This window comes from Dermochelys coriacea, chromosome 4 (assembly GCF_009764565.3).
Source record: "Dermochelys coriacea isolate rDerCor1 chromosome 4, rDerCor1.pri.v4, whole genome shotgun sequence".
In the NCBI taxonomy this organism is placed as follows: domain Eukaryota; kingdom Metazoa; phylum Chordata; order Testudines; family Dermochelyidae; genus Dermochelys; species Dermochelys coriacea.
The window spans coordinates 115,512,551-115,540,337 of NC_050071.1; the positions used below are offsets into that span (position 1 = coordinate 115,512,551).

General features: G+C 38.1%; 1 protein-coding gene across 8 annotated transcripts in view; it reads right to left on the reverse strand.

Moving 5' to 3' along the window:
* Positions 1–27,787, reverse strand: part of CPEB2 (cytoplasmic polyadenylation element binding protein 2) — an 85,642-nt gene that overhangs the window by 40,362 nt on the left and 17,493 nt on the right. For 4 of the 8 annotated variants that reach the window (XM_043514137.1, XM_038398343.2, XM_043514136.1 and 1 more), the window contains exons 3-5: positions 25,205–25,295; positions 16,633–16,683; positions 1,615–1,638 (exon numbers count right to left, since the gene is read on the reverse strand). In XM_043514137.1, coding sequence (XP_043370072.1) covers positions 1,615–1,638; positions 16,633–16,683; positions 25,205–25,295 — 166 coding nt within the window. The remainder of the gene's footprint in view (positions 1–1,614; positions 1,639–16,632; positions 16,684–25,204; positions 25,296–27,787) is intronic. The other 4 variants (XM_038398346.2, XM_038398345.2, XM_043514139.1 and 1 more) reach the window with 1 other exon arrangement.

Here is a 27,787-nt window from a genome sequence, read left to right on the forward strand (position 1 = left end):
CACTGCATAGAGGTGATTTTTAAGGAGATATTTGAAGGAAGATAATGACTGAAGATATTTGCATGGAACTCCTTCCATGTCTAAAAGTGGGGAGGGAGAAAGCACAAAAGGCATTTCTGGGAAAATTTGACTAATGGGCACTGAAGGCTGGCATCTTTGAAGGAGAAGTGGAGTTGACAGTCAATGGCAAGCATGGCTTCTCAGTCAAACTGACACTGAGAAAAGTGAGTTTGAGTTTAGGCAAGACACATATGCAGTGGTACATTTTTTTCCCCTGTGGAGTCAAGGGATATTCTAGATTTGGAGGCTGAACTCCTTGTCTCTTCCTCCCCTTCTCCAAGCCCCTCTGACCTAAGATGAACATTCACAGGAGGGTCCGTTCCTTAAGTTTCCTATGCCTTCTGCCCCCACCCGAGTTTGATGCAGGAGAGTATGAAAAGCTTCCTCCCATTCCTTACCCCTGCTTTTTTTTATATCCTATCCTATATCTACAATGAAAACTAAGACACTCAAAATACAGCTGTAATTGTTAACAAACCAGGGGTTTAAAATACCTCTCTCATTATGTATATAGTGCTGCTATCAAACAGTAATTAAATATACATCAAGAATATGCATTTAACAACTCCACTAAATTCAATATTAAAATTTATTTTGGAAATTTTAAAGAATTAGCATAATACATAGAATTAAAACAAATAATGAAATGCCACAACTGTAAAGAAGTACCGTACTGTTAGCAAAGGGCACTTTAGTGGAACTGCAAGCTTTTCTACACAGCTTTAGCAATAATACTTGACTACTGAATGCTACACTAGCAGCAAAAAGGTAATTCAATTCCTAATGCCACTAAATAATAATTGGCCTGTGCTGAAACTTCCAGAAATTGTGAAACATGGTGGTATTTTATTATATGGATATCTGAAAAGTAGGGACTGGATCACCAATTCATTTCTCTAAAGGGGACTAAGGAGCAGCTATCAGATAATGGTCTGTACTGACCTAGGACAGATGTGAACCAGTGACTTAGACATGAAAATATCTTGTTAATATCTGGATCTAGCAAACAATCTTGAGATTCACATATTACACTCAATGTAGCTTACATGAGAAAAAGGGGCATATTCTCATGTGGTTAAATTAGAGTAGCTCCTCTGAAATCCAGGGAGCTATGCCAATTTGCATCAGCTGACTTGTCCCCAGTGTGCTGTTTCTCAGAATTTTTTCCACAATTCTTTACTAAGCCTGTGACAATTCTTTTAACTGAGCTGTGTATACCATCACTTATATGAAGCGTTAAGGGAAGAAGAATTGTGGAAAAACAAAAATCAGAGAGTTATGTATACTTTTAATAAAGATAGCACAGAGAATATTTACTTTAAACATTAGTGAAATTATGATTAGTGCTACAATATGTTTTAATTGATTAAAAGATCTGTGATTCAAACTCACTAACACAAGAAATCAATGACCAAAACAGACCACTTTTTTGCAAAAACTGATTAAACATGCAAACAAAACAAATCTAAAATCAATAATCTGGAGTAATCAATCACAATGATCAATATCAGTCCAATCAGAATAATTGTACTGTAGCAAACATAAATGAATTACCTCGTCTTCGCCCATAACTCCTTGCTGCATGTAAACAAAGGACAAATTGTAAAATGTCAAAGATCTGTACCATGCCCACATATAAAAATAATTATATGAAGAACTGTGTGGGTAATTGATGAATTGCACTAATCTGCATAAGAAGTTGCTACTGATATACCTATACGTGATCACATTAAACTAAAGCCATTTTTCAAATATTGTGCTGTTTTACTTTTGTTGCCTATGCACCAAGTACTGGCTATAAAAAGAGTATGCTTACATATATCAAAATAATTTGAATAATTTCTTTAACTTTAAAAATACATAATTTTGAAATTTTTTTCTTAATTATATTCTCTCTCTCTCTCTCTGTATTATTACATTTAATATAACCTCTTTAATTTAGCTTCTGTCTTTCTCAGCTCATTGCCTCAGACTATGATAGAATTTAAATAATGTACAAGATTTTGCTAATAGAGAGAAAATGTGCTTTAAAGCTGTGTAGTAAGAGTTAAATGAATTAGAGAAACATCCTGGTCCATGAACAGTTTGTACAGTTCTTTGCGGTGACAATACAAATGCTATAAGCCATGACCTTCCTTTTCATGAAAAGAGCTAGCAGAAATTAAGCACAAGGTTTTTGTTTTAAACAAAAGACTCCTTGTGGTACTAACAAAATCAGAGCGTAAGTCACAAGAAACGACATTGTATTATAACATTGCATAACACTTGCATAAAGCCAAGGCAACCAAGTCAAATAAACTACCACTAAATCAAGATTTTCCTCATTTTGAGTGTTACAGGACTCATGAAGAGATTGTGCTAATGGTCACAATTCAGAAAACTTCACACAACACACTGATGCTATTTTTCAGCATTCTAGCCTTTTAGTAAAAAAAGCAAACTTCTAACATATAAGAAGTGAATGATAAGTAATAAATTACATATAATTTGTCTTTCAGCACTATGCTTTTTATAAAAATATTTTCAGTTCCTTCTTCACAGGTTTAGTACTTGAGCAGAATTTCTTCATGACAAGACGGGAATATATTAAAATTTTCTAACTACAATAATTATTTAAACAGAAAACATTCTTATGAGCCCTAATGTTGTGAGCCCTCTGTGCCCATTCAGAGCTCCTTTGAGTTCAATGGGACTATGTGCACAGATCCACCCACAGAACGCAAGATCAGGGCCATAGATATGCAGATCTCAGAAACCAAATAACCTCCTCTGATTTATTCTTCTCCCCACTTTGATATTATCTAATATATGTATTATAGTAATGCCCATTTGCACAAACATTGTCTTTAATTTTATTTAGCATCACACTCCTTTTCTTCTACTGGCCCTTTCCTGTAAGAGATTTACCAGGTTATTTATAGAATTCTGAAAAGCCTCCCCCTATATTTTTTTCCCCTCTAATTTAACCCTATTACTCTTGAATCCTCAGACAGCAGTCACCATTTTTTCCCTAGCTATATTGTACCGGACTCATTCTGAAGTTAATATTTTTATAGGTTTCAGAGTAGCAGCCGTGTTAGTCTGTATTCGCAAAAAGAAAAGGAGTACTTGTGGCACCTTAGAGACTAACAAATTTATTTGAGCATAAGCTTTCGTGAGCTACAGCTCACTTAGTGAGCTGTAGCTCACGAAAGCTTATGCTCAAATAAATTTGTTAGTCTCTAAGGTGCCACAAGTACTCCTTTTCTTTTTGCGAATATTTTTATAGTGTCACCTGGAAGAATTATGTATTTCCCCCTCCCTTTTACAAATACAGCTACATCAGTAAGGGAAAATCCAAATGCATCATCAAGCCCACAGTGAGGAGTCAATTTTTAGCATGACTGTCATGGCATGCGCGCACACACGGGTAATATAAAAATAGTATCTTGGCCTAATATATACTAATAAGCCCCTCTAGGCACAAACGCTAATACTATCTCTGCTCTGTTCATCCAGTTTTGCTTCCTTCTGTCATCCAAACCAGATCAGCTGTGTTCTCAAATTTTCATACTGTTAAGGCAATCTTTTCGCGTCTCATGAAAGACGTTTTGGTAGCACACTTACAACCTCTTTATGCGTTTTTAATAATAGCACGTGAACTCTTGGAAACAAAAATGAAACTAGAAGTGGAAAAAAAACCCCTATTAAAAAACAATGCTGTAGTTGCAAGAAAATGGTGCATCTGCTAGATTATTTAATATACATGTATTAACGTTACATTAAATGTGCCAAAATATCCCCCAGAAAGTCTGAGTACTTTGCCCAGCCACGAGAAACAAAGAAAACAAACATGGTACTAACATGACAAAATTTGCTGCCATTACATTATTTACTCTCCTCGAGATCTGCAACTAGAGTCCTTGATTTCAAAAGGGCAAACTTTAAAAAATTAAGGGAATTAGTTAGGAATATGGATTGGACTGAAGAACTCAAGGATCTGAATGTGGAGGAGACTTGGAATTTCTTTAAGTCAAGATGCAGAAGCTACCTGAAGCCTGCATCCGAAGCAAGGGTAGAAATTTCATAGGAAAGGGTTGCAGACCAAACAGGAAACCAGAAAGCCTGCATGGAATGGAAGATGGGGATGGATCAGCAAGGAAAACTACCTCTTGGAGGAGAGAAAGCATAGGGGAAAAATGAGAACTGTCAAAAGCCAGGCAGAGCTGGCCCTTGCAAAGGAAGTTAAAAATAATAGTAAAAAGGCTCTATAACCACATATATAAAAAAGAAAAGAAGAAATGGGAGCACTGAGGATGAGGTGGATATTAAAAAAATAATCTAGGCATGGTCCAACACCTAAATGAATATTTTAGGCTTATTAAAAAACTGAGGCAATGAGAAGGTGAGGGGCAGTGGCAGGGTGGCTAATGGAAATGAGAATATGGAAGTAGAAATGACCACATCCAAGTTGGAAGTCAAATTCAAACAGTTTAATGGGACCAAATTGGGGGCCCAGATAATCTCCATCCAAGAATATTAAAGGGAACTGTACATGAAATGTGCAAGCCTAACAGCAAGGATTTTTAATGAACCCAATAAACTCGGGGGTTGTTCCCTGTGACTGGAGATTTCCTATTTTTAAGAAAGGGGGAAAACTGATCTGGGAAACTACAAGTCTGTTAGTTTGACCTCAATAGCATGCAAAGTCTTCGAACAAAATTTTGCTAGAGAAAGTAGTTAAGGACATAGAAGTGAACCGTAGATGGGATAAAATACACATGGTTTTACAAAAATAGTAGTGATTCTAGTAGTGCTAGATCAAACTGATCTCCTTTGAGAAGTTTCAGTGGGGTAGCTGTGTTAGTCTGTATCAGCAAACTAACAAGGAGTCCTTGTGGCACCTAGACTAACAAATTTATTTGGGCATAAGATTTCATGAGTTATAACCCACTTCATCAGATGCACAGAGTGAAAATACAGTAGGCAGGTACAAATACACAGCACATGAAAGATGGGAGTTACCTTACCAAGTGGGGAGGGGGGGGGTCAGTGCTAACAAGGCCAATTCAGTAGGGTGGATGTGGCCCATTTCCAACAGTTGACAAGGTAAATAGCAACTATTGGAAATGGAAAGAGAAACCAAGATAGGGTTTTGAGAAAGGGGCAGGGGGAAGGTCAGTGGAAGTGTGAATAATGCAGTCATCTCAATGAACTCCTGTTACAAGTAGGTAACCTTCACTTCAAGTGGCCCTGCATACTACCACTTATAAGTAGTTTGATAGTATTGCTGAAAACACTCAGGAGGTAACAGAGTTCTAATTAAATCTCAAAACACTGCTTTACCAAATCTAGCATCTGCTCTTGAAACCAGATACAAAGCATAATGTACGGACTAATTTCCAAAACAGCAGCCTACAGATTTCCCATTAGGAACTGTTTAAGATACGCTAAAGATGCTACCACTGCTCTCATGGAATGAGGTCTCTCAGTAGTAGGCACTGGGACTGCTGCTAACTTGTAATATTCAAGAATACATTGTTTAACCAATATGGAAATAGGCTGAGCAGATACATTGTAACCCATATGATTCTTAGCATAAGAAACAAATAACCTATACGACTTCCTAAACTCTTTAGTTCTGTTTAAAGATGCTCAAACTCTTCTGCTTTACATACTTTTGAGGCTAGATTCCCCTTTATTAGCACGTGGCTTTGGAAAAAAACACTGGTAAATTAGTTGTCTGACTGATGTGAAACTCTGATACTGTTTTTGGTAAAAACCTGGGATCTGGTCTAAGAATCACCTTGTCTTTATAAAACATAGCAAATGGCAGATATGCCTGTAATTTGTTCACCCTTCTGACTTATGTTATAGCAACAATAAACATAGTTTTAATAGTTAAAATAAGGAACACACTTCCAAAGGTTCAAAAGGCGCTTCATAAGCCTCACTAAAACCAATTAAGATCCCATGTTGGAAAAAGATCTCTCAAGGGGAGGTACAAGTTAGATAACCTCTTTGTAAACCTTTTAGCTGTATTGTGTACAAGTAATGATCTGCCATCAAAGCATGATAAGATGAGAAAGCTGTTAAATGAGCTCTTAAAGAAGAATTAGAGACCCTCAGACTTTAAATACAGCAAAATACTCCAATATACAGGGAATAGAAGCTGTAGCTGGTGAGTCAGATTTGCCTTGCATCCAAGGAGCAAATCTAACTCATTTCAAGTAATAATCTTTCCTCTTAGTTTGTTTTCTAGAATTAAGCAACACATTTTGAACCAACAAGGAACAAGAGTATTGTAGATTAGTCAAAATCTGACATTACAGGCTGTCAGATGGAGTGACTGGATGAAGAGTCCTTTCCCGCTGCTTTGACAACTAGAAAGGAGTAGGGAGAGAAGGGGGATACAGACTCCCTCTGATTGTTGGAACATGTCCACTGCTGTCTCAGTCAAGCTGGAGCCATCAGGATCACTCTTGCCCTGTCTTGTCTTATTTCCCCTTATCTTCTGAATTAATGGAAAGGAGGGGAAGTATACAGAAGGCTCTCCCTCAATGCATTAGGAAAGCAACCAAGATCAAGTGAGACTGTCCTTTCCCACTCTTGATCAGAAGAGAGACTTTTTGTTGAACCTTGTCACAAGCAGGTCTAACACGAGGCTGATCCTAGCAAGAGAAAACCTCTTGCACCACCTGATCCTTTAGTGATCTCTCATGCATCCGAGACCACCTCTGCTGAGCTCATCTGTGAACACATTGCTCTCCCCTGCTAGATGCAGACCCCTGGATAGACACTGTAAAGAATGCACCATTATCATAGATTTACTGCCTCAGCACCTAGCAGAGAAGAATGGGTGCCTCTTGATTTGCTGACATTGCTCATAGTCATTGTATTGTCTGTCTCTAACTGAACCGTCTTTCCATTTACATGATGAAGAAATGATCTGACAACCAGAAGAATGACACGCAATTCTAAAATGTTTATGTACAAAATTCTTTTCCTGAGACAGCAAGTGAACTACAAAAGAGTCCAGAAGAGCTCCCCCATCCATTGTTAGATGCAATACATGTTATGTGCTGGACGGCAAGGGGAGATGGAACAGGACCCCCTTGAAAAGATTAATTCACAGTTTGTCCATCACAAAGAATCTAAAAATGCCCTGAGGCATGACAATTAACATATGAAGACTGTCCAGATTTGGTTTGTAAGCTTGAGCCAACCAATGCTGCTATGGCCTTATCCTGAGGCATGCAAACAGAATAAGGTAAGTAATCATTGCCATAAGACCCATCAGACCTAACAAGAAAAATCACTGCCTGCGATCAATGACAAGTCTCTAAAATAGACTGCACACTATCTTCAGAAGTCTTTCCTCTGTGAGAAAAACTTCTCCTACTACTGTATTATAGACCATATAAAACCAGATTTCCTGAGAGGAGCATAGATTTTACTTTCTTACATTCAGAAAGAATCTAAAATCTGTAAGAAGGGAGGTGGGAAACTGGATGACTTCAGCAGCCAATTTTATAAATAGGATTAAACAAATACCTTATCTTCTGAGATGCACCGCTAATACAGAAAAGACTGAGTGCTGTACAGAGCTCAAATGGCAGGATCTTGTGCCATCATCAAATGGAAGCATTTCCGATGATTGGGCTGAATAGAAACATCTTTTAAATTGAGAATTGTGAACGAGTCCATAATTGAAGGTGAGGCAATTACAGAGGCTAGGGTTAGCACTCCAAAATGAAACTTCTAACCAAACCTGTTGCATTTCCTTAAATCTATAATTGGACATAAACCCCCATCATTTTTCTAGATCAGGAAATATTGACTAAAACCTCTGACCCCATAGATACTTGGGTACTTTTTTCACAACACCTATCAGAAGCAATTTCTGAACTTTTGACAGAAGAATAACCTCGTAATCCTGAAAAGGGAAGGATAGGGGAACTGAAAGGAGGGAACTGTTCTAACTGTATTGCATAGCCCTTTACTATTATTTCCGAGGACCCATTTGTCCAATTGTAATAAACCTCCACTTGTGGATCTACTGTCCCAAACAAAGGGAGAGAAAGACGCTTGAGGCTCATGTCAATCTGAGGCCATTTAGTCGTGAAGACTAAACAGGAAGAGCAGATTGCTTCAATTTAGGCCTAGAGCTGAACTACTTTTTATGTTGAGACTGAAAAAGATGATGTAGGTAACATCTTTGAGATGAAAAATAAGTCAAAGACTGAGGATAAATCTGCCTCTAGTATGAGAAGGAGGTAGGTGGTCTCCTTCTAGGAACAGATATAAATCATGTGAACAGCAGACCTGGTCTCTTAACTTTCTAATAAGTTTGTCCATTTTCACTACCAAAAAGACCATCACCCCAAGGGGAGATGCTTATCTTCACATTTAGTAGCCAGTCCATGCATGCTCTCTCAAGGTAACAGCAGATACCAAAGCTCTGATAAAGAGGCAGGAACATCAAAAGAAGCCCTGAGAGCATGTTTGTGCCGCATTTTGTTCCTCTGCCGATATTTTCACTAGCCAGTCTTTTCTGATCTGGTCACTTCTGCACAAACAAAGCCATTTCTCCCACAAGTGAAACTGATAATGGGCCATCACTCTGCCTGCTAATTAGCCACCCTTATCACCAGAGAGAAAAAAAAAAACCCTCTCTCTATAATCTGGAATCAAATGGGCTTGACCAGGCCTAAATCTATTACTGGCTGCTGCAGACCATCAGAGAATTTGATATGGAGTGAGTATGTAAATACTAAAACCCCTCATGCAGTATTTGATAAAGTTTGTCTGCTTTTTAGAGATCGGGTTATCCCTGCTTCTTGTTAGCCTAACAGCTTTAAGCAGGTTACAAGAGACCATCCAATTTGGTAAAGACATTCTATTTCCTGAGAAGGAGCACCAAAAAATGTCAAATACTGATGTGATGCCTCTTCTACAACTGAAAGGAAGTTCAAAGTCGATACAATATGATCCAATAATTCAGGGAATTGTAAAACATCCTCAGAAGGAGACACGCAGGAATCAATGCCATATGCTATCAGGCAACAAATTCTGTATTCACCTGATCCTGCTCAAAAAGGGAACTAACTACTCATCCTCTTCCTCAGAAAAAGAAGTTTTAAGGGCCCCCAATCTGCGCTGCAGATGCATCTGGTCAACTGGATCCAAAGATTCCTCAGCAGCTGGATTCTTGTCAAAAAGAAGTCACTACTTCATCAATAAGGTGGATGAATCAAGAACTCTCATGGGGTAGCCCAATAAGGTCACTGAGCCCAGGAAGGCCAGTCTCTTCAACCGATGGAATCTGGAAATATACCTATAGGATTAGAAGACACAAATTGTCCAGAAGATTGAGGAAAGCTAGAAGTAGGTAGCATACATCTTTTTAACTCTTTCTCCATCCTCTTCTAACTGTGGCGCCAACTTCAGTTCCACTATGAATTTTACCAGAGAGCGCAATGGCACTGGAGGATGCAGAGACATAAAAAGTGAGAAAGATTTGCCTGGAGATCCTGTAGGAGTTTTAGGAGGAGGCAAAGAGGGATCTGGAGAAAGGCTCATAATATCTTCCTCTCTACCCCTCCTTTCAGGTGAAGGAGATATAGATATCAGAACCAATGAAATCTCTTTTCCTCTCCCCCACCTCAGATCTGATGAACATTCAGATGTTGAACGGTAATACTCATCTGCCACACAGCAATAGTTGTCTTTTGAATCTGGTATCAGCACCAGAGTAGGAGTGGGCAATGATGCCACTCTTACAGGCTTAGGCATCATTGGATCTGAAGAGAGACTCCACTCCATTACCCTGGAACGTGAAGCCAATTGCAAAACTGACTTTGGTCTCAGAGTAGGAATCGCAGAAGACATTTATATTGATGGATCCAATAAATCTGACTCATGGGATCTGGCACAGCCAACAGTGGCTGTCTTCTCCCTCATCTTTTTCCAAACCAACATAGTTGGAATCGAGGCTTAATCATAGGTTCCTTCGTTGCCAATTGACCTGACTGTGCCTTCAAACACCTTACCAGCTTTAACAGGAGGCTCTGATAAAACAGAGACAGAAGCCTGAACCAGCAAAGAGACAGATCACGGAATCCTTTAGGCACCTTAACCTTACTAGATGAGGTGGTCAGAGCTGAAACAAGCCTCAGTCTTCAGATAAGACAGACAATCTCCCAGAGCCCAGAGGCTTGGCAGCTTCCTTAGACTGGAACACCTGCAGTCTATTTTCATAGAATTATAGAATATCAGGGTTGGAAGGAACCTCAGGAGGTCATCTAGTCCAACCCCCTGCTCAAAGCAGGACCAATCCCCAATTTTTGCCGCAGATCCCTAAATGGACCCCTAGAGGATTGAACTCAACTCTGGGCTTAGTAGGCCAATGCTCAAAGCACTGAGAAACCCCTTAGCCTGAGCCCAAGTCAGCTGACATGGGCCAGCTGCAGGTTTTTATCTGCAATTTAGACATATCCTTAAGGTAATCAATGTGGCCATTTGGTGCTGGAAAGATGGCTGAGCAGGATAAGAGTCTATTAAATACTGAATTTTTCTTCTTCCATTTCACTGTCACATGGAAACAAACAACTATACTAAACTAACTATAACCACAAACCCTAATTAAACTAACATTTCAAGTTATCAACAATTATCTAAAACACTAGTATAAGAAGAACCCCCCCTCCCCCCAGATCTGAAGGCCAGAGTGGTTCACTTCCATCTGGCACAAGTAATCGGAAGGAACTGATGTGGCAGAGTGTGCAGCATCCCCTTAATAGTTTTGCCCTTGCATGTTCAAAAATGCTGAGAGGAGGGACAGGAGTGGACCCATGTGTACTGTAACGGGCACTGCTTGGAGAAAGTTCTATCATTGTGCCGATTGCTGGAGCCTATTACCCATAACTGGGAATACGCAGAGCCACACAAAGAAGAACCTAGAATACTTGACAGGAGTGTCCTTCTATTAAAGAGATGAAAATCAGTTAAAAAACAAACAAACAATCTATGAAATCAGGCTTTTAAATGATTTTTTAATAAGAGCAATAAAATTTACATATATTTGATGCTTTTAAAGAATTATAGTTATTATGCGGACCGCTAACTTCCAAACAGCATTGGGGAACCAATTTTAATTCCACTGGAATCAACAGCAAAATTGCATTAATTTAATTAACAAGATCAGTCTCCAGATGTAGATTCTCTCTCTTTTGTTTGTGTAGGCCAAAAGTATAAAGGTCTATTCTCCCAAGATCATTGATTGGAGCAGAGAATCCACAAAAATATACTATTGCATAACCTAATGTCTTATATGGTAAAAGAGCAAGCATAGTGGAAAGAGAAGCCTCAAAATTCTAAAGATGATAGCAGGTTCAAAGTTGAATCAAAAGTATGAATCTCCTACATTGGATTATATTGAAACATTTGACAGTAGCTCAAAGTAGAAGTAGATATCCCTTACACCCACTAAGTTTTATTTAAATCAATGGACATCTGCACGAAGCAGCTTCCAGAATTGGGATATCTAGTGTGCAAGTTTCTGGTCTGTCCTCTGCTATTTTTAAGCCACTGGAACGAATCACTGTTTAAAAAGTGAAGACCTGAAATGAACAGAGGTCCCTAGAATCCTCAGCTGCCACTTAGTTCCAACAGGTTTCAGAGTAGCAGCCGTGTTAGTCTGTATTCGCAAAAAGAAAAGGAGTACTTGTGGCACCTTAGAGACCAAGTCTCTAAGGTGCCACAAGTACTCCTTTTCTTTTTTTTAGTTCCAACCAGTAACAACTACAACCACAAAGCTAAGTTGTTGCTGGAGTAAGTTTCTTAACATCAAGGACATCTATATGTAATCTAAGTCTGTACTGCCATGTGGTAAATTTTATTTCAATGGTGAGCAGCTTTTTGTCATCCACTAGGGTTTGTAATCATCTCTAAAAGGGCAGACCATTACCCAAACAGCCCGATTCTCCAGACTAGCCCCATGTGTAATACTCAACTTTTTCTGGTTTAACAGTACCAAATCAGAATACTCCACTCTTAAAATACTATACTAGAGAATTCTGATTTTGCAGCATTTTATACACATTTTGCACAGGTGCCAACTACACAAGGTGCAAGAAAATGGAAAAAAAATTAAATCATGCCCAAGGCCTCTAATCTTGATACAAAGTCTTACTATGATTGTGTTTTCACCAGCAAAGTTTTGACTCATAATTCTCCAATGGCATCAACACACACTATGTCTACACTAAGAAGCAGCAGCATGTAAACTATATACAAGGCACGCCCCCTTAGCACAGGTATAAAAAGCTCTGCCTCACTATCTTTACTTGTTAAACAATATAGACATGCCAGAACATTAGGGTATATACCCTACACAGATGTCTACATGTCCAAGCAGTTCCCGCAGCTCTACAGTGCTACAGTAGAGTCCTGCTGCCTCTCCACTGTTGGAAACTTTCCCCATCATGGAGAAAGGCTCTGGCAGCAGGGAGGCAGTGGGGAAAGGCTCCAGCAACAGCAAAAGGTTCTGGCAGGGAGGAAGCAGACAGGGAAAGACTACAGAAGCTCCTTGCCACCAGACCCTTTCCCTGCTACAGTTAAAGACTCCAGCAGCAGGGAAAGTTTGCCTGCTGCCTCTCCCATGCCAGAGCTTTTAACTACCTGCTTTTCACTGCCATGTGTAGCTACACATACCCTACACATCGCTGTCAGTGTAGACAAGGCCATAGTAGCAAAAATAGCTGTACTCAGTCTACACTGCAACTTCCATTGTTGTTAGTTCTGGTGCAGCTGCACTAATGGAGAATTACAGGTCTACATTTTTTTTTAGCGTCCACAAGGCTTATGTGTAAAAACTCTGATTTATTATTGCACTTACGTGATCCTCTAGCTCTGCCTCTTTCTGTAGACATAAAAAGCAATGTAACCAACATTCATAACATTACAGAAGCATGTCTCCATTGAGAAGCAGATGTTCATGAAGTTTTGACATATGAACATGAACTCTCTAACTTCAGCATGGCTCAGGGAGGGTTAGACCTGTACTCAAAGAAGGAATAGTTACTTACCTTATAGTAATAGTTGTTCTTTGATATGTTCTGTACATGTGGATTTATCTTACGGAGTGCTGTCACCCTCCACGCAAGTTAAGAAGTTTTATCAGAGGTGTCTACTAGGGGTTGTGTGCGCATCATCATGTCCTCTCACTCTGAGGGCATAAAGGGCAGAACAAGCTTGCCCACTGTTCAGTAGTTCCTTTGCTGCCCAGAGTCCCATGAATAGTCTCTGAGCTGCACGGATGGAGGACTGGTCATGGGATCCAATGCAGAACACCTCAAAGAACAAATAGATACTAGAAGATAAGTAACCATTCCTTTTTCTTTGAGTTCCTGTGCATGTGAATCCCACTTATGGTGTTTACTAGTAGTTCAGTGTTCCAGGTAGTGGGAGTTAAGTGGTTATTTGAAAAAAAGACTAATATCTTCTCTTCCTGCCCGAGTATTAGCTCTAGATGCTGACACCAGAGTATAATTGTGGATAAATGTAGGCATTGAGGACTGTGTGGCTCGTCTACAAATTTCAACTATTGGAACACTACTGAAGCACACGGCTGAGATAGCTTGGGACCTAGTAGAATGAGCAGACACTGGAACTGGATGTTGTAGCTTATTAAGAAGGTATGAAATCTTTATACGGTCCACAATCCATTTAGATAATTTTTGAGCGGGGACTGGTCTAATCTTTGATAAATTGCCATACATGATAAAAAGTCTAGGAAATCTCCAGAAGAGTCTCATTCTAATATAAGAGACCCCTCTCCCCGTTATCTAAGGTATCTAACTTTCCCTCATCAAGGGATGAATAAGGCTTTGGAAAAAATACAGTAAGTGTATATATTGACTAATGTGAAAGTCACAAACAACTTTTGGGATAAGTAGGGTGAGGACTCATAGTTACTCTATCTGCATAAAAAAACATATGGGGATTTGACATGAGTGCTTGGGTCTCACTTACTCTGCACTCAGAAGTGACCGCCACCAAAAAATTCACCCTTAACGATGGAGGGAGCAAAATGAAAGGGAATCAGATGGAGGTCCCATTAGTGAAGAAAGGGCTAAGCTCAAGTTTCACGAAAGTGGTATCTCTCTTACTGGTGGAACATCTTCAAAAGTCCCTTCAGAATCTTTGTGATGGTTCAATGGGAAAACACTGAGGAACCCTGAACAGGAGGATGAAAAGTCATAATAGCAGTGCAGTGAATTTTAAATTGAGCTAAATTCCAGGCCTGATTACTGTTTTTAAAGCAGTAGAGAGTCTAGAACGAATGGAATATGATCAACAGGATTAACAGTAGAGGACCAAAGTTGCCTCACCCACCCAGAAAGAAAAATGCTTCCACTTAGCTGTGTGTGTTTTCCTGGTTGAAGATTTTCTACATTCCATGAGGGTCTCCTGGACCTTGGCAGAACTCTCCCTATTTGTTGACGTTAACCAGACAGTCTCCATATTGTCAGATGAAGAGATGTTTGGTTCAGATGGAGTACATGCCCAGAATCTTGAGAGATTGTGTCTATCAGGAGTGGGAGAGTTATGAACCAGTGACTAGAGAGAGGTAGTAGTTCTGGATATCAGAACTGGTGAGGCCATGATGGACCCACTAGGATCATCTGAGCCGTATCTTGTCTCACTTTCCTTAGCATCCTGGGATTAACAGGAACAGGAGAAATGCATAGACTAGATGATCTGACCATGGAATATGAACGTGTCTGCTGAAGCACCCCGACTGGCCCCATCAACAACAAAACAGAGGGCACTCTCTAATCTCTGGTCCTGAAAGATCTATTTGCAGAAACCAGTGTCCTGAATACCCTGCTAGTACTGCATCTTTTAAAGACCATTTGTGGGAAGATTAATTCTTTTTGCTTAGCTGATCTGTCAGGGGGTTCAATTCCCCTGGAAGATGTCAGACCTATATGGTGAAGAATGCACCATTCCAACAGTGAAACAGCCTCTTGACACAGGAGGTCTGATTTTGCTGCCTCTTGCCTGTTTAAGTAATACATTGCTATAGAGCTGTCCATCAGCAGGTGTACTGCTTGGTGCTTTAAAGAGGTAGAAATGATTTGCAAGCCAGGTGAATCACCCTAAATTCTAGGGTGTTTACCTGAGCTGACAAATCTGCAGATGTCCATAGACCACAAAAACGTGAAATTGGTTTAGATGTGCACCCCAGCCCTTATTACATGTGTCAACAACCAACAGTCTTCATGAGCATTATCAGAATGAAGAATCCTCAACAACATTGTTTCGATCCAACTACCAGGGAAGAGAACAGGATCATCCAAGGGATTGTTACTTATTGGTTCATACCATGGATGTTTGGATGATAAACTGATCTGATCCAGGACTGAAGAGGTCTCAGTCTGGAGAATGGTGTCATGAGTGTACATGAGGCCATTCAAGATGGCAGGCCTTAATGAAATTCATTCTAGGTTACCTAAGATGAAGCAATATCAGAACAGGTAGCAATTCTGTTCAAGAACTCCTGAAGGAATTCACAGTAAAACTGGGTGGACATATCTAATGGAGTCCCACAAGGGTCAGTCTGTGTCCAGTATTATTCAATATTTTCATTAATGACTTGGATAATGGAGTGGAGAGTATATTTATAAATTACAGATGACACCAAGCTGGGAGGGGTGGAGAGCACTTTGAAATACACAATTAGAATTTAAAATGACCTTTAAAATTACAGAATTGGTCTGAAATCCACAAGGTGAAATTAATAATGACAGGTACAAAGTATTTCACTTGGGAAGGAAAAATTAAATGCACAACAACAAAATGGAGAATAGCTGGCTAGGTGGTAGTTCTGCTGAGGAGGAACTAGGGTTATAGTAGATCACAAATTGCATATGGGAGGACACTAAACTGTTCCGACTGCTGAGGAGCAGTTAGAAGGAATTGTGGGTAGGTGGGGTTGCTCTGCCCTTTGCCTCATGGGTATGGGTGTGTGTGTGGGATGGCGGGTGCATACACAACTCCTTCTGGACACTAGTGATAAAACTTCTGAATTCCTGGATGACGGGGGAAAACAAGCACATGTAAGTGGGAGCTATATGCACAGGAGCTATATGCACAGGATCTTGAATTAGTTCCAAATCCTCTCACATACACAAAGAAGTGTTACTTCAGATGAACACAGGCTTAGTTGCATAATTCACACAAATATCCATGTCAGAAATCCACACTTTCTATCATTTTAGTTTTTGCTTTCTATAATACTAGATATTTTCTGGTGAACAGAATATTGACTTCCTTGGGAACAGAAAATAAGAGTATATTTCTTATGAGAATTTCAAATTTAAAAGTAAGCTATATCTAATTAAAAGCTGTTGTAAGATTAACTCTTACCATTTTAATGCTGAAAGATGGTGCCAGTCCCTAGAAGATTGTCACTGTCTCTGGATACAGTTAACTCAGTAAAAGAATACAATATTCCATTTTACATTATATTTCAGATTTAAGCTAAGCTAGAATAATTAAAAACTGTTTAGAAGATTTATTGCTTACCATTTAACATCAGAAGATTGTCAGTCCCTGGATGTGGATAACTCAAGCGACCTTAAAAAAAAAATCTTTTTAAGCGTAATAGCTAAAATCACGGTAAAGAAAATCACTGCCTACAGTTAAATATATACTGTATTTCCATTTTGCCTAGGGGACATAAAGAGCTAATATTTAACTCCAAGCACATTAGCAACAATACCCTTGACCCAAGTTAAAGTTGACAAGAACAAACTTCTTAACCTTAATTCTCTGGTCATAAGATCTGCAGTGTTCTTTTGGGATCAGCTCCAATAGGATAAGGCCACTTTTTGTTTCATGCAACCCAGAAACAGTGCTGGCTGCTCTAGTATTCTCTTTCATACTCATTGTGAAAACTTGTTCACATGCACATTATTTAGCAGAGTTTAACTGTTGCAATTTGGAATTTCTTCATTGAACCAATGTATCAAAAATCCTGTTATGAGTTCAGATTAAAACATTTAACTTGCTTTTAACTGATTTATAATTGCATCTTGTTGTACTTCATATAATTTCTGCATATATTGTTCTTCCACTAAGGCAGTTTGACAAAACCAAACCAAGAATGTTTCAATTACTGAATTTTTTAAAAGCCTTTAGAATGCAAACATTCTTTAAAGTTTCTTGGAGATCCCCATTAGCTAGTTTATGATACAAAAATGTGTTAAAGTAAAATTACAGGAAATCCTCATGTAGTCACACTAGATTTTAAAATATTTATTGCAGCAAATAGGGTCTTGTCAGTTAAACTTTATGTTTAAAGCGCATAGAAAAAACATCTCCTCATTCCAATCTCCTTTTTATTAAAAGGAGAAGTTTTCTGTTCACAGGAAGCTGCAAACATGACAGTACTGCAAACTGACCTACACAGAAACTTACAATAGCTGCTCTGTTTCACTGCAATGCCTTAGAGCAAAAAAAAAAAAAAAAAAAAAAAATCCCAACATATCCATACATTTTATTGATATTAAAACAGCCTTGCTTAACTATAATCTCAAATCATATAATATTTTTAATTAGAACATTCAATATTATTATACTGCAAACATATGATTGCAGAGACATAATGAAGGATCCAATCCTGCAGCCTTGTGTATGTGGAACTTATACTGATTTCAGTGGGAGTTGTGCATACAGAGAACTTGCAGGATAGAACTCAATTACTGAGTAACTATTATTAAAAGATTTTGTGCATAGTTGTATCTTTAAAGCATGTTGATTGTAAAGTCAAGTACTCAAAAATGAGAAAAAACAGAATGCATCCGATGAAGTGAGCTGTAGCTCACGAAAACTTATGCTCAAATAAATTTGTTAGTCTCCAAGGTGCCACAAGTACTCCTTTTCTTTTTACCAGAATTAAGGCTTCCTTGTTTATGTGCATTATGATACAGTTTTTAATGACATTACTACATACTACTTTTTCCACAGGTTCCCCTCCTCATTCAGTGTACAGAATGCATGGTGCTTAAGTGAATGAATCAGGATTCCATAGGATCCCTGACTTATTTACGTTAGAAGTTGAAGGTGTGTGGTAAATAAGGCAGATGACTGCAGAAAGAACAAGGATGGTCTTGTGGTTAAGGCAGCTGATTAACAACCCCCCCCCCCCCGAGCTCTGTTCTATCCCTAGCTTTGACAGACTTCCTACATAATCATGAGCAAGGCACTTAAACTAAAAAATTTTCCAGATGCACTTTATGTTCCTCATTTTCTGGGCTCCAAATCTGAGACGACTGAGGTCCACTTTTCAATTGTGTTGGGCATTCACAACAATGAAAGTCTGGGAGCTGTGGCTGGACAGCCCCTCTGGCAGTAAGGCAGTACGTTTTGGAAAATTTGGAAATTCTGAGCTCAGAATTGAAAGTCAGGCAGTCAAATTCTAATTTTGGATCTGCTACTGAGTCACTGTGTGAAATTGGGAAAGTCACTTGGCCTTTCTGTCTCAGTTCTCTAGTACTAGTCTGTGAGAGGGGGATAATGCTCATTCATGCTCAGCCACAGGGTTGTTGTGAGGATTAATTAATATCTGTACAGTACTTTGAACATATCAAGTGATGTAACAAAATCAGGTCCCTGGGTATGTCAAGTTGGGTACCCAAAATCAGTGGAGAGTTTTGCAAATTTACTCTTAATGTTCCTGAACCTCAGTTATCCCTTTGTAAACAGGAATACTACTTTCCTTGAGATAGAACTGAGAGATAGAATTTAGATACTATGTTGCTAAGCCCCACAGACAAGCTAATGAAGAAATGAGTAACTTCATTTTTTGTGTAGGGTTGGGATGGTGTTTGTTTGAAGGAGGATAAAAAAAAAATATAGAACAGTTATCTCATTCACCAAGCCCCAGTGATCTTGTGCATTGGCTGCACAGGCAACCTTAGTTGTGGCATTTCCTATCTTTGGAGTGCCTGACTTTGCAACCCTAAGAACATTTTAACATAGCATTTTTGCATACATATATTATTAGAGTTTGATTTTTGCAAGTTCCTGTGTGTGGGCAAACCTCGGCACTCACAGGGAATGCAACTGGTTTAATGGGATTATGTGTGGCTGTACAGTTTTTCCAGCATGGAGTCAGTTGCAAGATCAGGGCTTTTTTAAAACCCTTCAAATTTCTTTTCAATTTTTTGGAAAATGGATGTTAATAAAATACAATTATGTTCTTATTAAATGCATGTTTGAGTGGTCAAGCACACTAAAAAGTCAAAAGAAAAGGATTACTTGTGGCACCTTAGAGACTAACAAATTTATTAGAGCATAAGCTTTCGTGAGCTACAGCTCACTTCATCGGATGACGAACACTTATGCTCTAATAAATTTGTTAGTCTCTAAGGTGCCACAAGTAATCCTTTTCTTTTTGCGAATACAGACTAACACGGCTGCTACTCTGAAACCTGTAAAAAGTCAAAGAAAGTTTAGAGACACTGTCTATCTGAAATCAGTCAATTAAAAAAGGCTAAGAGAAGATTCAAGTACTATATTTTCCCAAGTCTCTCTATTAACTTTTGTTGTTCTTTCAACCATATTTTCCCATTTTCAAAAGTGTATCTTTACCCGGATGATAGATGAAAAAAACTCACATAAACCAGAGGTAGGGAAACTGTGAACCCAACTTCACACAAAGTGCTGTCAAATACATAAAGTGAAAAAATATTTTTTCAAGTCTCTTTCAGTGATATGTAAAAAAATTAAAAAAATATGCAGATAAAAGTGCAATTTTAAAGTTGCTATCGCCTTATGATTATTCAACAACATAAACTGATGGTGTGTTGTGCATTTTATGAAACAAAATGTGCAACACAACACCGCTAATGTTACTACAGCAACATTAACTTTTAGTAGAGACATTAATATTTGAACTTGCAACCTTATTGTTGCATTAATGCTAAATTTTTTTGCATTTCATTCCTAAATTCTATTTCTGTTATGGTGGAAAAAAATAAATAAATCTGTAAACAGTTACAAATCTGCAGTCCTCCCTGCCCCCCACCCTCACCATTCCAATGAGCATGGTCCAGCTGGTGGCTTTCTAAAGCAAGCTCTTCTGGTGTGTTGAGATTCCTAAGTAAGATGGTAGGAATGGAAACTACAAATAAAGGCAGATACAGAGAAGCTTCCAGTTATATCAAACTCTTTTTTCCATAGGTAAACCTATATTGTGATTTTCTTTTCCTCACTATTACAATAATCTACTATTGTAATATTCCTAACAATTTCCCCAAGTTTGTTTTCCCCTTACAGAGGAGCATAGAGAAAAATGTGTAATGCCTGTTTACCACTACCTTACAAAATGGGTGAAAAATATTACCACTTATGTAAATGAGTGGCTACTTCTTATTTGGTACTATTTTACATCTATTTTGCACAGGTGTAAGTGGCTACAAGAAAGCAAGTAGTGGTGAATCAGGCCTCAAGACCAATATTGCTTCCTTTCTACACAGAACACGTTAAACGCACAAAGGGGGGGGGGGGGGAAGACTCCAGCCTATTCACAGTGGAGACAATTCAAGCTCTTCAACAAAAATAAAAATAAACCCCAAAGCAACACCATAAGCCACTAGCTTCTCAGTTCTAATGCACTTCCACGAGAAGCATAGTTACTTCCCCAATTGCCTATCATCATGAGCTAGTCTAGCGTAAGTAAACTGAATAACCTGCTGTTGCAATACCTATAAACCAAGTCTTCTCTGTGTGTTTTTGGCATGAGCAAGAACCAGTTGGGGGGGGAGACGGACCAACAAATCCCCCCACAAAAACGCATTTCTAAAAGAGGTAGCCTGGGGACCAATGTTCAGGTACTTCAGCTTAGCTTTTCTCTCAGGTTCTCTAGTGCTCCTCAAAAACAATTTGAGTCACATGTTAATAGAAGAATCAGTAAGGAATAGCTTTATAATTTTGGTATATGACTGCGCTGTCTTCAGCTCGGATTCTACTGATCTTAAGTCTCTAACTTAAATGCTATTTACTAATAGTTTGTTCTGAAATGCCCTGGTGAGAAAGCAATATGGATAAAAGATCAATCCAGATGTTAAATGTTACAATCTTATTTTTCTATAGAATTAAGACCATTATAAAAATTAACAACGTTTAACATCCAGTTTTCAAAGACTTTAGATTTACATAAGAATTACATCTTTCTTTGATTAGAAACTTTACACAGATTAAATTTAGAGTAAATAAAGTCTAGAACTGCATATTTCTAAACATATGCTAGTTCTTAGAACATATATGGATTTATCTTATAGTAGAAAGTAGATTAGATAAAATCCATAGTTCTGTAAATTAATGAGAGCAAAAACAGTGAAATCCTCATTTTCTAACAAATGGATTTTCAAATATAAAGACAAATGCTGTAAACTAATACATGTTTTCGATTAGTGGAATGCAGAACAAACTAAGATGCTTAGTCATACTCCAGACACTGTAAGCAGCTAAATCTGAAACACGTGCTTAAAATTCCAAGGACTTTCATTTTACCACTGCAGTACTACATAAAAGATGCATTGTTTTGTTTAAATTTACAATTGAAAAAACTTGCTATAAAAACCAAACATTCTTGTTATAACAAACCATACTATTTACCAAGAGATTTTATTAAGCAGGCACATTCTACAAAACATGCCAGGTTTGTCAGTTAACTTTAGAAATATTGTGATGGGCAAGACTCTCAAAGAGAATTTGGCTACCGAGACACTGTAGTAGGGCCTGAACTAACAAAAAGCTATGGTTTTGTAGCTTCTTGCATCCTGGACCTTAAAAGGGAATACTGACATTGCCAAAAATCAAAGGAATGACACAGAGACTGCAACACGTAAAGGGGGTGGAAGACCGGTTTTAAGCAATTCTAGTGGATGTCACTTTTTCTCCCATTTACTCTCAAGGAATATAACTGAGGAACGCTCTATGTTAATAATTTATCCCTTTCACTTTGAACAAGTAATATATTTCCCAAAGAGAAGCAGTATCTTGATCAAAATATTTACTTCAAAAGAGATGTACTCAACTACTCAATTTAAATTCAGTTGGTGAGTGCGGATTATTCTCTGCCTCTCAAATAAAACCTTTTCCTTTTAATCCAACTTTATATTTGACTTTCAGAAAGCATGCTCAGGTATTAATCGTTTTAGTACACTTACGAACATCAGCAGCCATATTATGAAAATGCCATTTGATTGATAGATAGATAGATAGATAGTAATGTGTAGGTCAAAACTTTAGGATCAGAAATTTAAAGACCTAGATCTATATTTAGGCCTCTACTGACCTAATTTTTAGAAGCACAGAACCTCTACACCTCCCATAGAATTCATCAGATTTTCAGAAGTGTTAACTTTAAGCACACTGGTTTTAAAATTTTGTCTTTAGTCTTAGTGAAGTTGCAAATTTGATGATAATTATTCCAAAAACTCATGCGTTTGCTTTAAGATATGGCTAGGTAGAATAAATAAAACCTAGTTTTACATCCTGGAAAAAATGAACATCATGGTAGGTTTAAAAACTTATTCGCATTCAAATTGGACCCAATTCCCCTGGGCTCCCTCAACGTATCTCAGAATCAAGACTTGAAAATTGCCCAGCATGTAATATATTGGACATTTGGGAAATTCTAGGATATGCACCCAGAGGGCGACATGCCACAATCAGTGCAGCACAGTACCATGACAGTGTAAATGTGGGGCAAACTGAGGGTTGTTATACTGCTGCAGCACTTCCAAAGTGCACATCCCCAGCTGGAGTTTGAACAATCAAGTTGTTTTGATTGAAATAGAAATAATTTTTTTAATGTAGACTAGACTTCTAGGTAGGTTTTGAAAACTTCCAACATAACAGGTAGCTAAGATGTAACATGATTTATTGAGAAACAGAGGATTTGTCACCTAAGAAGTAGAAATGTGGCAATTTGTGGTTGCCTAAAGATAGTTCCTGCCCAAAAGACCTTAGACATTGCCTATCTCTTAATATGAGTTTTTATGGTACCTAGCACAATGTGAGCCTTATCAAAACTGAGACCTCTGTGTTAATGTAAGATAAATAATAATTAGGAATTTCTGGAGGTAGAAAATGAGTGGATGAGCACAGACTACCATACATGAACAGTAATTACTTCTATCCATGCCTAGTTCTGAACCTAATTTCTTTGAATGAGAAAAGGCACTTGTTTTGCAGTGAATACTAAATGCATAGCAAGTTTGAAGTCTTTAAACCAGTCTAAATTGGAGGACAAATAGTTTAAACATAGCATAAAAAAAGAAACATTTCATTTGCACAACTCAGATGGCTTGGGTTTATTCAAAACTTATTTTTAAAGGTCATTTGGGCTTAGATTAAAACTTAAAATTCTTTGGTGCTTAATTTTTAAATCATTACACAGTGAACAGAGGAATTAAAATGGAAGTCCACAAACATTAACTATAAAGTCACTGCTGTGGCCCCGTGATTTCAATTAAGCACACCTGAGGAAAGGAAACCACTTTCCAAAAGTTCAAAAATGAATTAGCTGCACTTTTAACCTCAAAGAAACAGGGTTACTTGTACAACGAGTACATATCTCACCTGTTTTGGAAATAAAAGTTTACAGGACAGAATTGAGTTATTTGTGTTAAAAAAACAAACATGTAGTTAAGCTATAATTACAGTACAGTTCAAATACTTTTATATTATCAACGGTATGCAATTAGAGTTCTTATTTCTTACAAGTCTGAGGAATTTTAACTTTAGATTAAGAATAATTTATGTATGCAATAGTACAGTGGTTCCCAAACTTTAACAACCTGTGAACCCCTTTCACTAAAAAGTCAAGTCTCGAACCCCCTCCTAAAAATGAATATTTCCAGGGATTTTCTCCTTTACCCGAGTATAAATTATAAAAGCAATGATCTTGCAAATATAAAATTTGTTTATGACATGCTCATCACACACTATTTATTATTAATCATTACACTATTTTTATTACATTATGAAAACGGCACCACTCTTCCAAGATCTCACTTTCGTAGTTTGTATCACTTTGAATAAGCCAGTTATAAGACAAGGCTCCTATGTTTCATCAAGGAGTATCAGATGTGAAACAGCATGAAGGTATTTAAGAAGCTAACTCAGAGTTCCTCCTACACAACCATTCAGGTCTTGAGCAGTCCAGGTAAACAATGCACGTTAAACTTAAACTTGTTCTTCATAAAAAATTTGAAAACAATACTAGCTGCCTATTTAATTTTAAAATCGGCAAAAAATAGCCACCTCCTTTTCCATTTCTTATAAGGAGTCTTGAAGTTTAAATCTCCTCAGTGTGACAGATATGCTTGCTTTGATCTGCTTAGCTCTTGGAGGTCCAGGGGTCTGCTGGCCCTCTGCTGCCCAGGATCCCTAGGGACAGCTCTGTCTGCCGTTAGGGAACCCCAGGGGTTCATGAACCCCAGTTTGGGAACCACTGCACTAGTACCAGTAGCCAAGAATGCGTCTTCACATTTCACTCAATCAATTTGGAATTATCTTCAAAAAAAAAAAAGTGGACAAAAAATGTCTAAACATACCAAGAGAGAGAAGGTTGGCGAGATAAAGGTGTTAATTTCCCACTTCACCTTGAATGGTCTCTTGCAACATGTATTAACTCCTTATCTGTTCTACCTTGTAATCTGTGGTACTCTGAGTACCTTTTCCAGACCTCAAGAAGAGCTCTTTGTAAGCTTGAAAGCTTCTCTCTCACTCCAACAGAAGTTGGTCCAATAAAAGATATTACCCTCATCCATCTCGTCTTACTAATATTTTGGGACCAACACAGATATACCAACACTGTAAATGTTTGAAGGCAGATATATGTTACTGCTGATGAGTGATTTTTTGAGTCAGCAAGGTTTTTGAAGTAAACTACTTCATTTCTAGTAAAAACTATAGACACACCAATATTGCAAATTTTATGCAATCATAAATATTTAGGATATAATACAGATTATAAAATATATTTTAAACAGTGCTTGCTACGGGTTGAAGAAGCAATGAATCCGAGTTCTAAATTAACAAAGAATGGGTGACATTTTCTTTAGTTAGCATAGTAACATACCTTTAAGCGGATCGTGCTCTGCTCTCATGATGTCAATAAGAGAGTTTTCCAATGAGTGCATATTCAGACTGTCATACATTCTATTTCGATCCTAAAAGGGAACAAAATTTCTTAGTACTGGAGTACAAAAATTGTACTTTTTAAACAGGGAAACTTGACAGGAAGACTGAGATTACTTTGAGGTAGTGCACTCATAATATGGTGATGGATGGTAGTATAAAAGCCGAAGGTGGTGAAAATGGACTCGCAATTGAACACTATTGCTTTTTAGTCTGAATACAACTTTCCTGAAAGTAGCTTTTATGGCATCCAAATATAAAGCCAGAGATGCACTTTGAATCTGGAAAAGGTATAGTTCAACATCTTTTCCTTCACGTCAAGTTATACACACATTATACACAGACATACATACACATTTAAAGATCATCATCAAGTCTGCAAAATCAAACGCTCAAAACTTAAATGCCACAATTAAGACTGTACAGCCTTAATTCAAAGCCCTTTTGTTATGCATAATGATAACATTTACTTACATGACCACATACAATTTTTTCCATGGGCCTCCTGCCTCATTCAGTGCACCCCAACACAGACTCCCACTTCATTGGCTGCAAAAGTTGGAAGGTGTATATTGAATGAGGCAGAGGATTATGAAGAAGGATGGTGTCATAATTAGAGGTTGAATGCTGCCCTGAGAATTGGCTTTCCTCCCTGCCTCTGCCACAAAGTTCCTATGTTATGTTGGGCAAGTCACTTAAAGCAAACATTTCACAAGTGGCCATTAACCATGCACTCCTCCTTTTTGGATATGTGACTCAAGACCCTGGGGTCTCATTTGGATGAGTGTTAAATGCTCATAGCTGCAACTGAAGTCTGGAGAGTTGTGCTTTGAATATATGAAGTTCTTTATTATGCTAGGCAGACTGAAAAAAAATCAGGTCTTATGTGTCTCAAATTGAGCAATGTTAGTGTTTAATTTGTACCTTAATCTCTGTGCTTCAGTTCCCCATTTGTAAAATGGGGATAAGAATACCCCCTCAATTCACAGGGGTGTTACAAAATTAATTCATTGATATTTGTGAACCAGATACCATAGTGATGAGCACCACAGAAAAAACCCTAAGGAAATTAATAATTCCATCTTCAGAGTAGAGTTTGAATAGTGTGCAGTAAATAAGGCATGGGTCCACTCATTGAGCAATGTGAAAAAGGAGAATACTGAATAGCTGTTCAGTAAGTGACCACCATTTGTTTTGTGCACTGAATGAGGCAAGAAAGAAAGTTTAATAATTTCATTAAGATGATGTTATTGCAAATGTACAAAAGGAACAGGTTAAGATTGCACAGGCAATAAGCTTGTCCTACAGAAGCAATAAAGTGTGAAGCCTCTAGCTTTACAACTTTTAGCATATTAGAGCTGGTTGGAAATTTTCCCCACCAATGTTTTTCAACAAAAGTGTAGGTTCTGGAAAAAAAAAGTCAATTTTCCAGAGGAAAGCTACAGGAATTGTATGGTCAGTGATAGCGAAATAAAGACTTTTTTTGATCTAACCTAACATACAACTTCTGATTTACTGGCTAGGAAGCTACAGATAGAATACTATACTTAAACATATCTGAAAACACCAGTAAGATTTTAAAATTCATAACCAGTAGTACTGACTATGCAACTAGTTGCAGTTTTTCAAGTATTTGTAGCTTGTGGCATGTAACAAAGTTCTAGTTCAAGTGTCTTACAGTTTAAATTCTTTTGGTTAGACTATTGCCACACGACTATAGAGGTGACAGAAGGAATAAGTTCTTCCTTTTAAAGGGCAGATTGTGACACTAGCTCTTTTTGGGGTGGTGAAAAGCTGTTTATCCCGGAAGGAATTCTGACTGACTTGGCTAGAAGTCCCCTGAGGAAGATAGGAAAGAATACTATAGAATAGGGGCTCTACTACCCTTGGGATCCCCTTTGTAATCCCCATATCCAATGGTCAATATACAGGGGGCATAGTCCTGCCCTTATATCACTCCCTTTTGGGTACCTACCCTAAGCATGTCTTGCCCCTGCAAGGAAGTTTAAAAAGTGTGGGAGGAAGGACAAAAGGACCGTTGGACCACCGTGTCCGCTATGCCCCTCAGCAAGACCAGCCACAACGTGGTCTTGAAATGTTTATCATTCACTTTTAAAACACTTGAAAGCAAAAAGCACCTAAGCACTGCACAAAAAAACATACAACACTAGCTAGTACACCAAAATAAATAGCTAGATATCTAATCTGGCCAAGTCCTAACCTACTACACAGTAATAAAGCCTACAAAATACATAAGCCCTTAGCCTTGCCTTGAAAGATGCAACCAATGAGCTTTGGTAGACATCTAGGGAGTAAGCATTCAAAATTGACAGACTGCTCCTAGCCATACACTCAACTACACAGTGTAATCAGCTAGTCCAAACTTAACGATCTCAAGGAAAGCAGAAATTTCTTTGGGTACGGAGCCCAATTTTAAAGTCTTTGTTCAAGTAAGAACTAGAATAAAAGTTTGAAGCATACTCCCTAAACAGGCAGCCAATGCAGCTTTACAGAGCGCAGCTAT